This window comes from Botryllus schlosseri, chromosome 13, assembly GCF_051294905.1.
Source record: "Botryllus schlosseri isolate E-star chromosome 13, Bs_hap1, whole genome shotgun sequence".
Lineage (NCBI taxonomy): Eukaryota > Metazoa > Chordata > Ascidiacea > Stolidobranchia > Styelidae > Botryllus > Botryllus schlosseri.
Genome location: NC_137248.1, coordinates 16,343,830 through 16,365,880, shown reverse-complemented (window position 1 = coordinate 16,365,880; position 22,051 = coordinate 16,343,830). Strand labels below are relative to the sequence as shown.

Here is a 22,051-nt window from a genome sequence, read left to right as displayed (position 1 = left end):
GGAACCAATAATAAGGCCAAAATAGGTGCAATTTCCGAAATTACATCCACTAAAGTTGTACGCAGGCTTCATTGCCAGTTCAATATTAAACTTTTCAACACTATTACCTTGTAATTGAGATACCTGGCCCGAAAAAGTAAGTAGTTCGACTTCAAACTGCTGACTGCATAAGGAAATAGTGCAAGGGCACATTTAGCAGAAATTCTACCCGTGTGTCAGCCTTGATATAGGCCTACGGGTGCGAATATATACACTCATGCCACACGAAGAACAGAACATACCTCAGAAGTAGGCTATACCGAGCAGTGCGGAGTGGATCGACGAATTCTCTGGTCCAACTCCGATCCGGCTCCGGCCGTATCAGAAAAATTACTGATCCGGCTCCGACCAAAAATGATAAAGCCCAACCGGATATCCATTCGGCTCCGGTCCATGCTCCGTCCTGCCCGGTACGGTGGTTCCCTGCTCGAAGAGCCCATATCTTTTGACGCGACTCTACTCGAGACACGTGCACGGACTCAACAAGCTATCAAGGTGGTATGGAAAATATTAAAATATCAAAATGTCGTAGCTTTGCGTCATCTGAGGTATCTTTATCCATGTTATCATCATCATCATCATCACCATCATCATCATTGGTTTATTAGCAATTTTATCGGTTCAATACACCACAAAATTGCGATACAATGAAAGATGGGAAGGTGTCGAAGCGATTTGGAGTAGTCTATTGAATCAGACACCCACCTTCGACTAGGCGATGTAAAGAGGAGGCATGCACACTGAATGAAAAGTAAAGAAGATAGTATAGAAAAAGGCAAGCAGCAAGAAATGAGGTGGCATGTCATGGAAGGCGAGATCGATAGGTCAGTCGTGGTCCGGTAATTTAGAGGATGGACTAATATTCACTTAGTAGTAGCCTAATTGCTCGTATTTCGACTTGAATGTGGACAATGGACATGCTCGTCGACTGTCGGGTGGCCGGCGGGATACTGTTTCACACATCGGGTCCGGCATATTTGATGGAGCAATGATCTTTTCGGTCGATCATATGATATTTTGACGACGTGGACGCGCGTGTGTTGTACTTGTGCGCTTTTGATTCCGAGGTAAAAAAAAGGTCATTGAAATATTCGGGACAACGACCGCAGTGAAACTGATACATAAACTTGACAATTACTAGTTTCTGCATATCATCTATTTTTAGGACACCGAATCTCTTCAGCAGCGACTTGTTGGATGGACGACCAGGCCCCTGTGGGGCCCTAGCAATGATACGGAGTACCTTATGTTGTAGTTTTTTGCAGTGGCTCGAGTGCAGTTTTACTGGCAGCCCCCCAACAGAGGATGCCATATTGTAACTTCGATTGGATTAAGGATTCAGAAGAATCGAGGATGGCATGAAGCGTTTAAGGCTGTAGAAAAGGCCACCCTTCGGTGATAATTTAGTCTCCAGGGACTGAATATGACTCTTCCAGGACATGTCCGAGTCCAGTAAAACCCCGAGATATGTTGCATTATCTGTGTTGGAAACGGGCTGACTACCGATGTTCCCGGTTAGGTTATTTTTTGAATTTATTACAGCAACTGGGATTTCGAGGCGTTTATGTAGAGGTTATTTCGGGCCGTCCACTCATGCATTGTGGGCATTTGGTCAATAGTCAGGGCATCCAGCTCTGCCGTCGATGATGCGGAAGACAGGAGGTGAGTATCGTCAGCGAACAGTGTGGTGTTCGCCTATTAAATGTGGCGAGTACAAAGTAGTCGTAGCCTAGGCTTCACAGCTGTAACACAAATGGATTCTTAGGCGATTGGGAATTTCAGATTGGGCTGTACTGCTCCAATGCTCTGATGTCAGATCAATATTTGTAAAATTCTAAAATTCTTCGTATAATCGCGGCACCGTCAAATGTCCGCTAGCTGCAAAATTATAACCTGACAGCTTTTACGATGTCCTGATGCATTTGTACTTTCGCATGGTATTGGTTTTGATAAAAATGTTATTTTTTCCGTGCCAGGCGTGAATTCACAAGAATAAATCTCATTTTTACGATGCGTGTAGAATGTCAGTCTGCAAGGTCCTGTCAAATAACGCCTACTTGGAAATACATTGAATTCTCCTGCGGCACATTGAAAAGTAGGAAATTGGCTGGCCAGCACATTTGAGTTTGTGACATCTGGCCTACTATTGCAACTTCGATATTTGGTGATCAGTGGTCCCTGGTACATACCGATCGTTTTGCTTCGTCACCTTTGCTTAGCAGTTTGCGTTTCTATGGTAACGATAACGCGAATGACTTGTAACTGCGCCGAAAGCAAAGCTACGAGACATTGTTTGTTGATTGGCAGTCTGAGCGTCCAAAACTGTCAAAATGGCAAGAAAAAAGGAAGTAATATTACAGGTTAGTGAATTTTTCACCTATATGTGCTGTGTCACAACGACGACGTATAAAAAATCCTAAGATCCTGATTCCTGATGACCAGTATTAGAATATCAATGTTCGTAAGTTATGAAATTTTATTGATTCAAAATAACACAAGAATTGCAATAAAATGAAAAGAGAAGAGGAGTCGAATCGATTTGGTATAGTCCATTTAGGTGGTAGACCTGCCGATTCAGATTTAACATTCACAATCACTAGTATAAAAGTGCAGGATTTAACTGCAAATTGGTATAGGAACATCAGACCCTAGGCGTAGGTTATTAAAAGTGGTATCTAATATCTATTGCCCTTTGTTTTGACTTTGTGGCAGTATCGCCTACATTTCGGTACAAAATACTGTCCGCCAACGGACAGTGAGCTATTTTATTTCTAAAGCAATAGCATAACGATAAAAACTTATCTTGTTTGTAAATTTATATACCTGTTCCATTTAGGAAGTTTTCAATACTACGGAGGCATGGGAGGAAGCTATGGGAAGAGAAAAGCTTTATGGTGAGTTTACTGCAATGTAGGCTATCATCAGACAGCAACAGCAGTCACTTATTTGACAAGATAAACATTAAAAAGCAACCTACTTTTGAAAGTATTCGAAAATTATATTTAATTTTTCCCCTTTCATATTGAAGTTTATATGATGCATGCCTATTAATCCAATGGTTCCCAGCCTATTTCATTCCTCGGACCCTTTGGGTCGAAATTCCATCCTAAGAAAAAGCTGTCTACTAGTGAAAAATAGGTGGTCTCTGTTCGCTTAGGCGGCATGATGGTAAATTTAGCATGTTTTGCCACTATACCTAAACTGGAATACTTTTATTAGTGGGTCGATATAATTGTTTCAGCATGACTATTTCCTGCTTAAGAACAATATAATCGAGAGGCCACAAAGTCGTCTTGCGAACCGCATTCTGGTATATGCATTTCTTACGTCCGTGATACCAAAATCTCTCCCAGGCTGGGAACTTCTGTATTGCACTTTAAATTATAGTGACTATAATAAAATGTTGTCATGTCGGTGATACATGTACTGCTATGTTCTTCAAAGACAATAATAAGCAAGAGAATTTCAACTTGAATAATTCAAAGATAACCATCAAGTACATCAAGTATACAAGTGACGATATTGCTAGATATGAGGTGTCTTAATATCATTCAATCTTCCAAACAGCTGTTTCCAGTATTTGAAACTGGACCAATGTATTTCTTGGTTTTCCTCAAGTGTCTGTTCTGCTTGAGTAGGCGTAATAGTTGTAATGCAGAAAGCAACCATTTCATATTATTATATATCCTATAAAACTGAGGTCGCCAACTCAAAACGGGTCGCTGGCCAATTTTCAAATTTAGCAGAGGCAGGCCCGCATGAATTCAATATCGCGATAAAATAGACCACACAGTTTAACAACCACGTTTTCAAAACTTTGCATCCGTACAATGTTGTGCTCTCTAACATGGACGAATAGTGTGTTGAGAAATATCACTAGATCACCAAACACATCATTTTCTGCCTTTCAGTTGTCGATGTTCATCAGAAATGGTGCGGCCCGTGCAAAGCAATCACAGGGATGCTGAGAAGAATCAAAAACGAGCTTGGTGATGATTACCTCGCATTTGCAGTTGTGAGTAAATGCTGTGATTCATTTTCACTTCAGAAAAACTTCTATTTCCTGTGATCTACTTGTATGACCTGGGACCACTGATATTTTTTGAAATTTGCGGTTGGAGATTTGATGATTTGGTTCATTTGGTAACATTGCCCAAATTATGTCCATAATGGTTATGTCATCTGTCAATGTCAACTGTTGCCGATTGAAATCAACTAGGGTTAAACAGTATTGTAATATTATGAAAGAGCTTCTTCGTTAGTGTGGTACGTCTTCTAGGTCTTGACTTGGGGTGTATACCTGCTGAGTCACAACTGATTTCAGTGACATAAATTCCGGTTCGTACAGTGACACAATGATATGTGACGTTTTATATGTATCTGAGAGGTAGTTGTTTGGAGCTACCTTATCCTTAACATAATCTAACCCCACTTAATCCTAGTCATCAATATTGTCACTCAAATAAACTGACACTCGAATGGAACTTACTCTACCCAATCTTGAATTGTTTGTCACTCGAATGAATGCAATTGTCATTCACTATTCAAATGAGTTTTCACTCAAATGACTTGTCACTCAGCTCAGCATCTACGTTCGACTTGTGTAATTTGTATGCATTTGAGGCAATTGTCGGCCAAGGTGAGCATTTAATAATGAGGTTTGCGAAGTTGTCCGGTCTCAGTCATGTGTTCTCATGGCGTTGAGACTTCGAAATGCATCAAAATTATATTTTTGTTTAAACAAATTCATTGATAAATGTCCCTGCATATTCATATATATACACATATACCTTACCACCCCTGGATGTCACTGCCAATTGCACAGACGTACAGTGTAACCAACACCCTGTCATTATCAGGTTTACCTGTCGCTAAAAAAATTCAAGAAACACCAAGAAATCTGACTGTCTATCATTGCTTCATACGACTGTTCTGTTATAAACTAGTGAACGTGAACAATATTTTTACTCAAAGTCGTTTCACAGGCCGAAGCAGACAGTATTTCACACCTGGAAGCATACAGAGGCAGATGTGAACCGGTTTTTCTATTCTACGGGGTAAGACTCTATTAAATTTCTGCCAACCAACCTAGTGCTGCATTGTTTCTGAACTAGATTTGTCTCCCTGCATTGAACATTGACATCTGACTTTTTTTAGTGCCTTCAAACAGCAATGGTCTATTCATAGCAGGGAAAATTTATTTGGGTATAAAGTTTTTACTTAAATTTTGCTCAGCAGTTTTCTCATTAATGGGCAAGATTTGATTTCATGTGCATGACCGACAAGATAGCGTAATGGTGGACCGTGCGGCTTCTTGATCGGTAGGTCGTGGGTTTGATCCCTGGCCGGGTCAGACCGACTGATTGATAACACTGCTATCCATCACTTCCCTGCTTGGCGCCTCAGCATTACTGGGATCGCATGGAGAGGTGGTGCAAGATTGAAGCCTTACAAGATTATATCTGTACCTTCCTTGTCCAGCATATGCACATCATGCACTCATGGTATGCATGTGCACTGTGCAGGGTGCACAGATTGCGTGTATGTATTATTGTATATGTATTATTATTAGATTACTGACATTTTGCTCCTATAGAATCACCTAGTTATCAAAGGTTGAGACGTTTGAGCAAGTATTTTTGAAGTCCAAAAAATCCTAGAGTATGTTGTTCAATATAACTTATAACATATGTATAAATAGGATCCATGGATCACAGGCTCTACATTGGTGCAAAATTTACGCTCGGAAGGCACTACTCTTTGACTGGCGTTGACATCTGCAAAAAGTGTCCAGTCTTATCCTCCTCTCTCCTGCATTTCAGTGCGGGCATTTGCTTTCCCGGGTTCGGGGATGCGACGCCCCCTTGCTACAAAAAACGATCATGGAGACGCTGGCTCACGAGAAGAAAGTGCTCGGGGGAGAAGCTGAAAGGAAAGCGGTAGGCCTTTACATTCGTGGTGGAAGTTTTGCAAACTCAAAGCTCTCATGCATCTATTTTATCAGATGAAAGATACTGCAGAGGAGGAAGAGGAAAGTAAAGAGGAAGAGGAAGCGGAAGAGGGAGAGGAAGAGCCGGCCGAAGGGGAGTTTGTAGGTACGTAGCAAGCGATCTGTATTCTAGTTCTGGACGTCACCAGTATTTCTTGTTCCGAATGGCCGATTAGTACACCTGAGCACAAGTATTGGAGTCCGTGGATCCTTGTATTGATTGTAATAAGTCTAGTCGTGAAAGCCGATTTTATTTCGAGTAGCATGTGTAACTGATATTTCTTCTTTGCGATCATACGGAAGGTACATAGGCTATTGAACTTTGCATTTCAATTTGATATTCATTTCTTTGCGTTCATATGGAAGGTACGTAGGCTATTATACTTTGCTTTTCGTTCTTACCGTGTATGATGTCATAGTTAGTGATATTCTAATACTTTACACCTCCCGAAGCTTAATACTCCACCTGAAGTCAAATCGGTCAGATACTCTAGTGATACGTGAAAATGGTAGGTTTTCGAATAGTCCATAAGTATCATCGTGAAACATTGCAAAATATAAGTGAAACGAATACTGATACTAAAATGACTTCAATTGTATTCCTAAATATGATATACTTGCGAAATGTGAAGATACGGGCATAAATATGTGACACAAACAAGCACATGGAAAACGACGTAGGCCATACATTTTCACAATCTTGAAGAAAGTTGTTTCTTTTACACCTCCACCTTAGGCCACGGTGTCCAGTTTTACATGCATATCTTTCGGTTTTGCCTGGCCGGGGTTCTATCTCACAACCTACCAATCAAAATGATACTACTGTACCACAGTGGCGGCTCGTCCTATAGGGCAACTGGGGCATTGCCCCACCTAAAATTCTGTTCAATAACAATTTAACCATTTATAGACACACAGCGCTCAATATATACCGAGATCACAGCGAAACCCGCGTTCTTCTTGTGCTTTCGCTTGCAAATGCCCAATTGCCCATACATAGCGAAGTCTCTGCGAAAATCGAATTCTCTTCTGTGTTTTCGCTTTGTGAATGCCTAGCCGGGGCTTGCCCCGGTAGCGCTCATAACAAGCTCTCACTATCTATTCTCTCAAAGCCGCGCACAATTAAGAAACGGTGATATACTCTCTCCTATTCGTAAAATGGCCGAGCAACCGGGGCATATATGCCTGTCGCCCCTAAGGTGTGATGTAACAATCGTATCTATATCTGAACTCGGATACCGTGATATGCGTTGAGTCGACCTTTGCTGGTATAGGTCGATTTTGATGGTGTTTCACACCATGAAAACTCTTGAAACTTGGTATGTCATGTCGTGATGGTGGTATTTAACACTGCCCCAAGTTTCAGGGTTTCTACTTAAAGTTTAGGGTAGTAATTCCGTTTCCGAAGTTGCGTGTGTGCTGATCCGTCATGTATCGCAAACAGATTTTACTCAAAAGCCGGTATTGGTATCCATTGATTTTGACGATGTTCAATACTGAGATCGGTTATTAAATTTGGCACGGTAAGTCTTAATGTTAGTATCGAACGCTGTACCAAGTTTTAAGTTTGTCACTGAACTGTGTTAGTGGTAATTTCGTTTCCTAATTCGAGTGAGAGCTGACTCGTCATTTATCGCTAACAGATTATACGCAAAGCCGGTATTGGTATCTATTGATTTTAACGGTGCTCCTTACCTAGATCTGTCATAAGCTTTTGCACGGTATGTCTTGGTTTTAGTATCGAACGCTGTGCCAAGTCTCAAGGTTGACACTCAGTGATTAGGGCAGTAATTTCGTTATCAATGTCGAGTATGGTAGAGATGTGCTCCGATCTGACACTTTAGCATACAACGCATTGCGGATTTCACGCAAAAGCCGGTGTATCTGCGGTAACGTTAACTTAGATGATGATATCATTCTCAGTTTGCATTCAAATATTTACTTTGATATTATATTCTCCAATGTCAACTTCACCGTGAAATTGTGGCCTTCAAGCCATTTGCTCACAACCCCCTGCTGTCAAGCGCGATAGCTATTTCGTTTTTGATGGCGGCTAACAGCTGATCACTTGATCAGCCTATTCCTCAGTAAATTTTGCGCAAAATTCGGTGTTGGTCTGTTCGCATTAATTTTGACAGTGTACCATACCGAAAAGAGCCATGAGACCACTTCTCGATGATGTCATGTAACAGTGTACTGAGTTTAAAGCTTTCATCCACGTATTTATTCGGTAATATATTTTCCAAAGGCGATTTCGCAGCAGACCTATAGACAGTAATAAAGCCGTATGTGTCGTGTTACAGTCTCCAGTTTCAAGGCCAAAATCTCCTATGCAGTACCGAGACCGAATTTCCGAGGCTGCTATTCTTAGTTCTTCAGAATGATGTTTTGGATTCAATATGACAGGCCCAATCTATGAGATAACAATTGCGTATCTGTCCGAACTCGTTGACCTTTCCAGTTAGGCTTACGTTATCTCTCGAGTTCTAGTCATTTCCAGGTCTAGTGCGAACATGAACCGTGTTGAATCTCTGTTCCGTACGCCGTTACGCAGTTGCCACACTTCAAGTGACAGCTCACCGGCGGACCTCTCGTGGCACATACGTTAAAACCACTGTTGCCGGCAAATTCATGTTACCGTACCATCATTAAGTTACTTGTTTACGTTGGAAAACGCCATGGTGACGTCATCTTAATAAAAAGTCGCTTGCAGCCCTTGCCCCACCACCCGATATTGTCACGAGCCGCCACTGCTGTACCACTATGCTCAGTTAGGGATTGCTGTGTATGTGCATGGTGCAATAAATAAAAGTTGATTGCTAGATTCACAGCGTTTTAATGAAGGACATTATCGAATCTATAGAAACAGAAATAGGCCTAACTCCTGAAACAGTTGTAGGTAGTAAATTATTTCGAAATTGCCCACGTCATAAAATATGACACTAAGCTATGGTTTAAATTTTGAAAATGTCATAGGCTATTGCTAAAGATGGTTTTGGGAATATGAATGCGTATTTTAATGATGTCGATTTATTCCTCTTTCACCGCAGCACGCAAACAAATCACGGTCGCCGTTATCAAGCCTGACATTGTACAAAACAGTCAAGTTGATGAAATTCTCGAAAAGGTTAGTCGACTTGATGATACACAATCACATATGCTTTATCAGCTATTCCAAGAATTATCTCCTAAATTCATTCCATAATTATGATGTAAGACTTTTATAAATGATCAGCGATCCTTGCTGAAGTGTATTTATAGTGGGAAAATCTATTCAAGTTTGATCGGGTAGACAACTTGCTACATGTAGCATCCTGTCTAGAAACGCAAATAAATACCGTCAAGCATATATTATTATCGAACTGACATGCGGAAGATTGAAGTTCGAGTACTCTTTATACCATCATCCTGTGTTATAAGCCTAGCGGATTTGTTTGTTAAAAATTTGTTGGCTTCAATAGATAACCATATGATAGCCAGTCACCCCGTATGCTGGAATCCTGTCAATGCGCCAATGTGTTCACAGATTTAAATTCGCGTTTTATATACAGATTAAGGAAGCCGGCATCGAAGTACTTACCAACGAGGAGAGAATCCTTACTGACGAAGAAGCCAGAACATTCTACCAAAATAAATCGTCCGAGGTACAGTTTGCGTTTCAATCTAGCCGATTGTTGTCAATTTTTAGTCAATGGGACATGAAATTTAGCTCTTTCGACTGTTGGGAAATCGCATTAATCTGTTCATTCTTGTATCATACACAGCTTAGGCGAGAAGCTTAGATGAGCAGGAAGTAGGGTTGTTCACAATTCGAAAAATTTCAAAAGTGCTGCACTGAAAGGCTAGGCTCCTTTTGTAGATATTTATGATGATGAAAACCCTAATGAACAATTAGGGATGTATTTTCGAGTTGAACCCATTGATTAAGCAAATAACTACTTCACTCTAACCCAGTCATTTCCAACCATTTTTCTTCATTCCCCACTTTTGATATTCTTTTGAATCTTTATTTCCCGCAACGTAAAATCCCTTCCTCCCCCCTGAAAAATGCTCCCCTTGCTATGAGTTTGTGAAGTAATCACTTTCTATTGGTACAAGTCAAGTCCGTATTAATGGTGACGGCCCGTTTAAAGAAAGTGAATGACTTCTGCAGTAACCCGTGAAATTCTATCAAAGCTTCATTGTTGATCATGCTGCTCGCGCTAAACGCGTTTGTGACCCTGTAACCCCAATTTTGGTTATCCGGAATTCAAAATTAGTTTTTGCGAACAACACGCCATAAAATTAGGGATGCATTCAGTCCAGACAAGTGAGCTGTGAACCGTAACTGTGGCGTTATGCCTTGGTACATTTGTATATATGTAGTATGTATTTATTCTACTAGTAGGCCTATGTCTCTTTTCACCTCCAGAAACCCCTGCATGCCCGCTTAGGAACCACTGTTCTAACCGAAGTTAAAATCCTGATATATGCCTTTCGTAAAACTCTAACATATTTCTTTGCTTTGTTACCGAGAATTACCTAGCTGTCAGCTTTGTTCGTGTTCATATTTGTTTGCATTCCGACGGAGCCATGGCGCAGAGGTGGCTGGAATAGAACCACATGGCGCTCAACAATAGAGACCGAGCTAGCGCAACGCGGGCTATCGCTCGAAGACGCCCACAACCGCCCACGATGGAGGCGCTTAATAAGGGCCGAAAACTCATTATCTTGATGTTCGTTTGTTTCCTGTTTTCTTTTGCCCTTTTATTTAATTGAAAGACGATATATATATATATTTGTTTGCAAAGCGATCGCGGCCTATTAACTGATGTCATTCTTGCAGGAATACTTCGAAGATTTGATTGCCTACGTCACGAGCGGTGCTTGCAGAGTTTTAGTTTTGACGAAGGCCGGCTCCGGGGAAGGTGTAGTGGAACTGTGGAGGGAAATCATCGGACCTTTCGACGCCGCTTTGGCTAAAGAAGAGAATCCGAACAGGTGCTGGTCTATTTAGTGTTGGCCAACGTAGTCAGTATTGAGGCCGAAGTAGAGATGGAAGTAATGTTGCTAATTTCTACTCAATTATGAGAAGTAGTGAAAATTTTCAAGACTTTCCAAATCTGCTTCAACTAAAGGTTGAAAATTAAACATGTGAATATTACTCATGTGGGATTTCGTCTATTGGTACTGGTACTTGAAAATCCGACCAGAAACTGCTAAAAGTGAAGAAAATCAGTATATTATAAATGCGAACCATTCGATATCACCAAGCAGACTTATAAAAAGTGGGTTTAGCAAGACTTCAACTGGAAACTGAGCAGTCAACACAATGACTTGGACTCAGACTTGAGTCATAATACCATGACTCGGACTCGACCCTCTGCTCGCTGACTTGGACTCGGACTTGACTCGGTGGTGAATTGAAAATGACTCGATTTGACTCGTGTCAAAACTATAAAAGTGAGATTGAATTGTGACTCGGAGCCTTGTGACTTGGTTACAACCCTGTTGCCATGATACAGGGACTATTTGGCCCTTTTGATATGATAATTTTACTCAAGAAGGATACAAAGCAATCCCCAAACTACTTTCTACATTTCAATGTGTAAAAAGTTTTGCGTTAAAAACTGTTGAATAGCGGCTGAAGGAGGTGAAAAAATTCTCTGACCTGTATTTCTCACACTGTCGACATTAAATTTCAGCTTACGAGCCATTTACGGCACGGACGCCAAATCCAACGCTCTCCACGGCTCGAGCTCGCAAGAAGAAGCAGCCAAAGAACTCGCGTTTTTCTACCCCGATTTCGAACCCCCCACGTATCAGGCCACCTCGCGAGCGGCTAGCGCCAAGAGCCGGGCTTCGGCTCGTCGTAAGAAGTCCGCAAAGAAGCCAAGTCAACTCCAGCGAACCCTCGCAATCATAAGACCGGATGCACTGAGGACTCACAAAGGTGTGTATTGAAAATCACAGGTGGTCAGTAGGGATGGGCTATCACGTATCAGTCATTATGGCATCAAAACAGCATGAATGATATGAAAAGTTCAAATATGTACCTTTTCTACGAGTTAAACAATGCCAGTTCTATATCACAATAAAGTTATGGTATTTTATTGACCATACCTATGTCTTTCACAGATCTGTCCTTTCCACTAACGTGCATAGCTCTGTGCTAAATGTTTCGATTGCTCCAATACGGCCAATCCTTTTGATTCTTTTCGAATCTCGAGCGATCTTTATCTGTTAAATATCTCTTTGTAAATCCTGTTGAACACAACGTTGAATATAGATGCTATCATGGAGAAAATTTCGGAAGCCGGTTTCGAAATATCGATGATGAAAGAAATGCAGCTCTCAGAAGAACAAGCCAAAGCTTTCTATAAGGAACACGAAGGCCAAGAATATTTTGAAGCACTTGTAAACCAAATGACAAGGTCTGTGTCTTTCGTGACATTGAGGTACTGACTGAGTCTGATACCCTCTCCGAAGACCAACGCTGGTCACGTAAATCACAGTACAAAATATTTACCAGATCACTGAAGGGTCTGTCAATACATTTTTAGCATAAGCCACAAAATAATAGGCTCTCGCATTAATTTTCAACGAGAGTGTGCTGCTGTCTTGTCTTTGCACTCTGGTATGCAAATAAGGCAACAAAATATTACATTTTTTGTTTAGCGGACCAGTATTGGCGCTATGTCTTGCCCACACGGATGCCATCAACAAGTGGAGAGATATGTTAGGACCGAAGATACCGACAGAAGCATTAGAACAACAGCCGGACAGTTTAAGGTAAGATAATTTTTATTATTAACACCTAATAAAATGCCCCCCCCCATCAAAAAAAATTATATATATATATTTGTTCAGTACGGATAGTCCTTGCAATTTCGTTGTTGAATTCGTATTTGACGGATGAAGTAAATTCACAGAAAGATGATATTATATTCAGTGATTCTTTAGTCAATTGGTATTGGCCTCTTGCCAAATTCAAGAACAAAAGTCCATAATTTTTTTGTTCTTTCATCACACGGTTTTATTAAAAAATAGGGCGCAGTTTCATGTCGAGGATGCGCCGGTCAACATGATCCACGGCAGCGACAGCCCACAAACTGCCACAGAGGAATTGAAGAGCATTTTCCAAATCGAGCAAACGCTGGCCGTGATCAAACCGGACGCTTTAGATCAAAAAGGTGAATTTGTAGCATATTTTCTATACAAGAGAAAGAGAGAGAGAGAGAGGGGAGAGAATGAAGCAACATTGATTGGAAAATAGATCCCTTCACTTGTGATCATGGAACACTTGAGTGTGTGACACTTGAGCATGGCACGCTTAAGCATGAGATACATTAATATGGGACACTTAGGGTGGAGATAATAAAGTTGGATTGGCAATAACGTTGATTATCGCATTCGTCAGGATTTATCAACCCACGAATAAGGAAACAGGTTGATGGCAGCGCATAAAGTTAGTTTTAATCTCATGATTTAACGGACCGGAACAAACTATTGATAACTAGTTATCTTTAAAAACTGCGTACACTGCGTACCATTCCTACGCACCAATATTTCCGATATGGACCGTGCCGATTGTCTCCTAGGTGCTGGCTTCACTAAGCAATCAAAGAATTATGTGCTCACCATTGTAGAGAGATATCAATATTCTATAATCCTTTTCTTAGATGTACTATTATATTTGGACACGACTTTCATTTCGCGATGAAATAAAACCAAACCTATTACAGTGTCAGTATTGTTATCAGCAGGCTGCTGTTTCATTCAACAAATTGAAAACTGACAGCTACTAACGCGTTTTCGCATTATGATGCAACAGATAACGCCACTTGATTGAAAACTCGGAACACCTCGCCTAATCATCGCGAGTAACCTTTTCCAACTTTATGCGTTGCGATTAGCAGTTTTTAATCACATGATTAGCATTCTCCCGGATCAGCTAACTTTATTATCTCCGTCCTTAATCATGGGCTACTTGTTACCGGTATGTTTTACTTGACGATATATTACTTCTGCATGCCATACTTGTGCACGACATTCGAGAATGGAAAACGTGAACACAGCCATGCATGCGATACCTGACCATATGACACTTGAGCTTGGGAAGCATAAGCATGCGGTACTGGGGCTACGTTAGGGTTAATCTTAGTTTGTGGTTTACCAATTCATGCTTTCAATTGTCACATTTCATTGTGTCGCGTGTGTTAATTTCGATTCATAAGGAGGGACGTTATCTAACGAGGTAACAAATCCTGGATTTGGGTCGATGAATATAGTCATAATAATGGAGCTAATTTTTGTCAGAAAGTCACGCAATTTCTCGTTACGGCTTTGTTTCAGAGGCGATCATGGAGAAATTGAAGGAAGCTGGATTCATGATATCATTGCAGCAAGACATGACACTTACCAAAGAGATTGCTGGTGAAATCTACAAGTCCAAGGTCAGTGCGGATACCCTGTCAATTGAAGACACAAGTCCCTTCAGTGTAAACAACGTTTCGATTCCTGTCTTGCCAGGAAGGGTCTGATTTCTATGACGACTTAATCGGTCACATGACCAGCGGCTCCACTTTGATGATGGTTCTGTCGGCGGAAGACGCCGTTAACAAGTTGAGAAGCATAATGGGTCCCGCTGATCCAGAACAAGCGAAGGAGGCCGCCCCGCAGTCGCTTAGGTGAGACCCAATTTGCGGTATTACTACACCGTTGTTGCTTTGAGCGGAATGTGTGTTTGAGGATTTGTTTCTGATTTAGAATCGGTATTTGAAAAGAGTTTTTGTGGTGCAGAGTTCAATGTACATTATAGTATCATATTCCTATTAAAAATAGATAAATTTGTAGCTTTTTTCAGCTGACGATATGTTGTAGAAACGCTTCTGACTCTGACTTCAGCTACTCCAATATGTTATTAACTGCTTTCAGTGTCTATCAAATTAACAAAAGTATATTGAATAAGTTTTTATGCATCATTGAAGCAGTGAAATACTTATTATCAATTTTATTGTTATATGTTCATTTTCATTGATTGTCGTTTCTACGCTGACTTCTGACTGTGTAGACTTACAACTGTATGTACAAACATGCCTCTTATTTACATGTTCTGAGCCAGTGGTCCCCGTCCGTTTTATGGTCGCGACACCCTTTTCAATTTGAAAATTTTCCCTCACCCACCATTGATCGCTGAAAAAGATATGTCAGTACTACCATCGTCCAGACCTACTCAGGGGCCTATTTGGGAAGCGAAAGCTCTGTGGCCAACTGAAAACAACACCATAGCCCAAAGGTTGAAAACCTCTGTCCTAGGCCAAGGTTGGTGTTGGATTGTAAAACTACTCCTAGTAATTGCGACACCTTCCTATCTTTTCATTTTATCGCAATCTTGTGGTGTTTGAAATGATCAATTTTTTATTAATCTCATATTGACCCTGTTGCTATTTTCGTACAGAGCGCTATTCGCAAAATCCGTTTTGGAGAACGCGATCCACTCGCCGTCCAGCAAGGAAAGCGCGGAAGAGAAGATCAAGTTCATTTTCGGCGACAAGGAGTTCCAGTGGGATGGTACTTTAGTAGGGACTGAGGGCCCAGTTTCTGAGGACGGTACGCATTGCTTTCGCTTTTGTTGTGACTGACTAATCTGGTTCTGGCACAAAGACAGCGAATCATATCCGGGCGAGTCAGCTTCAATGGAAATTGCTTGCATCCCCCTGAGTTACTGATTATCTTGTGCTGAATATTTGCGTTCAATCGGTATTTGTTTATTTGCCAAAAATTTACGTTCGTCCGTCCTCGACTTGTGTTTTTGTTAGCGTAATGAGTGTCGTGATTAATGGATTGGGAATTCGGGATTTAGTCGGTAAACTTGGAGGTTTCTGGCATGCTTTTTGACCACAGCTGTTGCAACCCAGTAGAACCGTGTTTGGTCTGCTAACTGTTCTGCGAAATTAAGCCTGGTATTCCCACAATGCTTGAGCTCCAATAATCTGTATAATCTGTTATCCGCGATTTAAAAACCTGTAGAGAACTACTGCTACCGGGGCGTAATTTGAATACATTTAAGGTGGTGTTCTGACCGTATTAATGTAGTTTGACTTTATATTATGTCTGCCTTCAAGCCTGCTACCTTGATGGCAGTTAAAATGCAACGCCTGGTTCCTCGACGGCAGTCAGAAACTGAGTATATAATTTCCGATTGCAAATTCGCGCTACTTTCAGGCTATTTTGACTTTTCAAAATGTCAACTTCAATCTTTTCTGCAAGGGCGGGCAAACCTAGAATGTCTGTTTCAGTTCAATATCTGTCACTTTCGGCTTCCAGTAACCGTGACCGTACCTAAAATCTCTAATGGTCCAGCAATTCTTCCACTGTAGAAGCTGTTTGCTTGTTTCAAGTAGCCCAATGGATCTATTTTTATGCAGTCGGCACAATTTTTCAGATTTCTTAAGCGTTACTGCAATGAATTTACTGGTTCATCAGCATTAAGGTTTTCAAAACAGTGACAGAACAGGCAACTGTATCTTTTACAGCACCATAGACGGTCGCCAATCACAAGCATAAACTCATATATCCCAATTTCACAGTCAACATCTATCATTAACTCGCATGCGCCGGTTCTGTTACTGATATTTGCAAGCTTCTCTCTGCCTTATTTTATGCCTTTTTCTATCAATTGCTTTTCTATATTGCTTCATAACCCTCGGTCCCTCGTTTTGAAATCCGATCCCTGTAATTCCAGCCCCAGAAGAGGATGGAGAAGCCTCTGCGGAAGTAGACAAGCCGGAAGGCGATAAAGAAGAAGATCCGCCTGCCGAAGGCAAGCCTGATGAAGACGCAAATGCGGACGAGGAGAAGCCAGAGGAAAGTGAGACGAACCAGGAGGAGGAAAAGGAGGAAGCTGCAGATAAAGCAGAAGATGCTGACAAGGCAGAAGATGCCGACAAGGCGGAAGATGCCGAGAAGGCGGAAGATGCCGAGAAGGCGGAAGATGCCGAGAAGGCGGAAGATGGTGATAAGGTTGATACTCCTGCTGCAGAAGAGAAAGCTGATGAACCAACCGAAGGCGATGATTCTGAAAAGCCAGCAGGTGATATTTTATGGCCTTGTCTCACTGCCATCAGGTGGTATTTAGAAGCGGAGGGTAAAATTATCGAATGTAAACATGGAATGGCAATGGCCTCGTTCCACTTCACTGAGGTTGGAATCGGGATCACCTCGTGTCAGCGAATGTAGGGTTTCTGGCAATTATGTAGCTGGGGTGTCCAGAGCGCAGAATTTCATGAAACTGTTGTTGGTTGAAAGCTACTGTCGCACTGATTTCGGAAATATAAATAATACTCTGATCAGGACACTGGAACCTCCCGGAATTCGCCCTCAAAGTCCGAAATACCGGCATAGTCCGATCAATCGGAACAAGCAGATTTAAATTTACATTTTCCGAGTCAGTGCTTGCCTTCGATCGTTGCCAGAAATCTTACATCTGGTGCCTGGACACAATCGCAATTTCGGTCTCAGCGAAGCCTAACGAAGTCCAAAAATTGGTTGTTGCCATTCCGTGTTTACATTCAATAGTAAAATGGCTGTAAATGCTAATATATCAAACTGTAGGAAAGTAAAATATCACCTTAACCCGATCGAAACGGCCGGCCTCAAGTCCAAATTTCAATGCATTTAGTAAAATGTTCATAAAATCTGAACCACGGGACTTGAACCGACTCCCAATATATCGCTGTAATCGTGAAACAGCCGCCTAACCAACTGAGCTACTCTCAAAGCGAGAGAGAAACAGGTGATGCCCCTATACCAAGAAGTGTTCTCAACTTTTAGAAAATAAAAGAGAATTTGATTTTTGAATTTGCGACTACGTCATACAAAGACCTGCTCGGGATAGAATCATCGCCTGACTGATTTCGCAAGGATATCAGGATTCTAAAATGACCTGAGTGAGGTTCTTACGATAATACAATCGAGAGTAACGACCGCTGATACAGCGATGGCTACAGTTGGATATAGCGCGATTGATGCCAGGCGTCTCGCATTCGGCGCACATACACGCGCCGTGAGTTATTCTAGTATCGACGACGTTCAATGATTCATTTCACCGCGCCGGTGTATATATTAGCTTTGTACGAGTTACTAAGTACTAGATAGTGCTTTGTCGAAACACACCTTGCTCTTGTACAACAACTAGATCTGAATATATAGTGGTTGGATTGACATACCTGTCATACCTGCAATATAAAATACAGTGTTTCACTGATATTTTACTGGGCATTTGAAAAAAGATTAGGTCATATTATGCAAGCCTTTTATCGATAATCGTGATGTAGACAATCGCTTTGAGACAAGGGCTGTCTATTGAACAAATAGGCATTTTGAAAACCCAGTGTTCACGACATGCGCACCGCAGCAATCAGTTTCGAAGTGCACAACTCGACCGCTGACTCTACACACCTATTTTATTCGCTAATTTGACAATGGACATTGGACATTCAGCCATATTTTGCTTTTGTTCTCTACCATGGGCCAGATCTGAAACATTTTCACCAGAAGTGAAGCCATTTACGGACATAACTTTGCTGTCATATCGATTGCGCGTTGGAGATCTTGTAGCTCGTTGCACATTATCATGCTGGTAATGCTGTATTAGTATAAAAAGCAGCAATCGATATGCGTAATCTGCAACAGCGAATCTGCGCTAATCACAACAGCAAATATATTACCGCGTGTTATTGTTTGGGTAATAACATAGTATCGCGGACGTTCATATGATTCATTTCACAACGTCGGTATATGTAATCGCTTGTCTATCCTTTGTACGAGTTAGTGCCATGTGTTGAAACTAACATTGCTGTTGTACAACACGCGCATCGCAGCAATCAGTTTCGAAGTGCGTTCGTGACCGCAGACTCTACAGTTTACATACCTCGATCCGCTAAATTGAAAATCGACCATATTTTTGTAAAAGAATTTATTGCATGGCGCAATATATCATGAAATAATGCACCACGTGTGTAATGCAATAGCAAATTGAAATAATAACAAGCCAGCACATCTAGCACCAACACATGGAAGAACGTAAGAAACCATTATAGCATTGGCAACTGAAGTTATTGCAATTATATTCGTTGCCCACACTGCAATGATAATAGGTCAACTGCTTTGACAGAGTTACGCCGAATTTTCTTGCCTCTCTCGTAAATCATGGACGAATAAAATACTTTGAATCAAGAAAGTGCATTGATTAGATGGAACCGGGATTTGATGCCTGGCTTTGCTGGTCGTCAAATTTTCATAAATGACCTGCGCGTTGTGGACGGAAATCTCGAGCAGACTCGAAAATACCTTTCAATACCAGAATCGCGACCGGAGCATTGATGTGCCGGTGCATTTCTTTTTATTCGCTACTACGGGAAAGACGTGAATCATTTCCACCAGAAGTGAAGCCATTTACGGACATAAATTTGCTGTCATATCAATAGCGGAGATCTTGTAGCTCGCTGAAGAACATCATGGCAGTATTGGTGTATTAGTATGAATAGCAAAAATATTCAATATGCGTAATCTTCAACAGCAACAGAAAGTACATTGCTAAAACCCGCGCATGTTATTTCGTAACATATTTTTACTTCCAGTTCGAAGAATCTTCTGTGCGACTAATTTTTGATTATAAGTATTCCAATAGATGGGCAATGGGCATAACCAGCACATGTTAGGAGAAAAGATCTGCAAATGAATTTGATGTCTCGGAGATGCGCTGATTTAGGTCACGGGCGCTGGTTTATCTCACGCGCGCACATTCACGCGAACGTCGTGGCGAATTGTATTTTGCGCAAAACATTTTTATGTATTCAATCTGCATTTTGAACAGGCTATTCGATAGTATAAGATGTTATTTATGGCTCGACGTATGCGTATTGATAATAGCTATCCATCTGTAATAGTTGTAATTGTCTACGACCAGAACAACCCAGGAAATTTTGGATTAAGTAAAGCGTGTTCGTGAAAATACGCTCAGTAATCATTAATGAGTGTGCCGTTTCGATCGGGTTAAAAGCATTGAAATCGAAAAAATACATCGCAACCAGATAAGTAACCAGATGCGAGATACTGGAGTCCGTTTCTATGTAATATAATTTATTCTCCCTATCAGACACGACTGAGGAAGCGCAACCAGCAGATGAAAACTCTGTTGAACCAACTGAAGAACCAGCAGGCTAGTTCATTAATGTGGCTTTTGGTGTGCTCTCAAACTAACGAAAGTGATTTATGCCCTTGATCAGTGTTGTTTAACTAACCGATGACATTTTGGGTGCCCTTTCGACAAATTTGACTACTAACAATGTTCACAACTGGATATGAAAATTTGTCATGGTTCAGACTTGAATATTTGTACCGGCTTGATTTCTTTTTTGTTACGTGTAGGTTTTTATGTGTGTGTGTCAATTCCTTTTGTTTCAGATGAAAACCGCCTATTCCCATATTTTTGTTTTCAAACTAATGACATTTCGTAAATGTCCCGGGATCAAACAAGCAAAATTTTCAACTCTCTGGTTCAGGCTCTGTTAAAAAAAATCAAACAACCAGCGTTTTTCTCATACAATATCGATGCTTAATCAGATCAGTTTTATTGCAGAATCAATGTTAGTTTCACTGTCATAGACAGTGGTTTAATTCCAATCGACATGTTTGCTTGAATGCCTTATTCCAAACTGAACCATATTTTTTCGGCTATCTGTAATAGACCATTTTCCGTAATGGTGAAAAAGGATCAAAATCTTGTGATATCACGGAAGGAGTTGGTTACTGAATAAACCGAGTTGACGATAATGGCTCATCTGTTCATTTCTTGTTTTGTCACTATATTCTTGACTTATATAATAATCAAATGACTGAAACAGCAACCGTGATTAAAGACCAAGTCAATGTAATAAAAATTAATCTTTGGCCAATCTAATTCCGGCTTGGTAACATCGTCTGTAGCTTATATTTAATCATAACCATAAAATCTGGATTTGTGCAATCATTACTATCAATCAGTAGCTTATTCAAACGAATTAACATTATGTGAGTGTGCCTAACCTATATAAATTTTGTGTTTTTGCTTTCTTTATATCATCTGCTCGCATTCTAATTGCGAACGAACCCACAAAACACCGCAAACAATCTCTGGTAATCGGAAAACCAACAGCCGAAACCGCAGACAGCAAAAACGTAGAGGAACCGACAACCGAGCAGGCGGCTGATGCTTCAGCGGTGACTCAAGACGAGCCACAAAAAGAAGATGCAACAACAGATGAAGCGGGAGACCAAAATGCGCAAAACGACTCCGAAAACAGCCCAGAAGACACCCCGAAAGATGACAAAGAAGCTGTAGACCAACCTAACCCAGGTGATGATAAACAAATCGACGACAATACCGAGAAAGAACGTAGTAAAGAGTCAGGGGATACATCTGAGAGTGAACCGGTAGCTCAGCAGAACGCCTCAGATGCCCATGACTCTGATGTTAAACCCACCGAGTCTTCTGACAATGTCGATAACACCGCCGAACAGACTAAAGCCGACAGCAAGCCCGACGCTGATTCGGAAAAATCCGCTTCCGAACACAAGGAAACTAAATCTGAAAGTGGCTCTGTAGCAGGCGTCGCAGAAAGTAGCTCTAGCGAACCGCTGGGTAGTACATCTCAGTAGATTGTTTTTGAATAGTCAATAATCCTCGCAATTACTGTATCAAAACAGAATAGTGTGTATTAGTGTTACATTCTGTTTTGATACAGCAATTGCTCGCGTGGCTTGGTAGCTTTGTTTTTAATTAACCACTTCCTTTACCTACTTATTCAATCACTCACGAATCGACACAAGTTAATTTGATTACTCTTGATTTAGAAGCTGAAGCGTGAAGAATCGATCCACGTAGCAAGGAATGAAACCCTATCACTTTCACGATTATTTAATCTCTTTTCTTTTGTGCAAAGTTCTATGTTGTTATGCCCAGCGCTGAAGAGCTATTTTAATAAATTTGCATATTTCGTA

General features: G+C 41.0%; 1 protein-coding gene across 5 annotated transcripts; it reads left to right on the top strand.

The window, feature by feature from the left end:
• Positions 1–2,255: 2,255 nt before the first annotated feature.
• On the top strand, positions 2,256–22,051 carry LOC145453593 (thioredoxin domain-containing protein 3 homolog). Of its 5 annotated transcripts, none has more exons than XM_080331560.1 (20): positions 2,256–2,399; positions 2,876–2,933; positions 3,951–4,054; positions 5,025–5,096; positions 5,862–5,978; positions 6,044–6,134; positions 9,079–9,155; positions 9,580–9,672; positions 10,854–11,008; positions 11,713–11,960; positions 12,297–12,441; positions 12,686–12,799; positions 13,058–13,200; positions 14,363–14,463; positions 14,540–14,697; positions 15,468–15,619; positions 16,755–17,102; positions 20,169–20,231; positions 21,207–21,407; positions 21,908–22,051. In XM_080331560.1, exons 1-20 carry the CDS (start codon positions 2,370–2,372, stop codon positions 21,916–21,918), a joined length of 2,481 nt encoding a protein of 826 aa, XP_080187686.1. In that variant the 5' UTR covers positions 2,256–2,369; the 3' UTR covers positions 21,919–22,051. The 5 variants fall into 5 exon arrangements, with proteins under 5 accessions (XP_080187686.1, XP_080187685.1, XP_080187683.1 ...); XM_080331559.1 differs by having other exon boundaries at positions 21,905–22,051; XM_080331557.1 differs by lacking the exon at positions 21,908–22,051 and having other exon boundaries at positions 15,468–15,580; positions 21,207–21,898.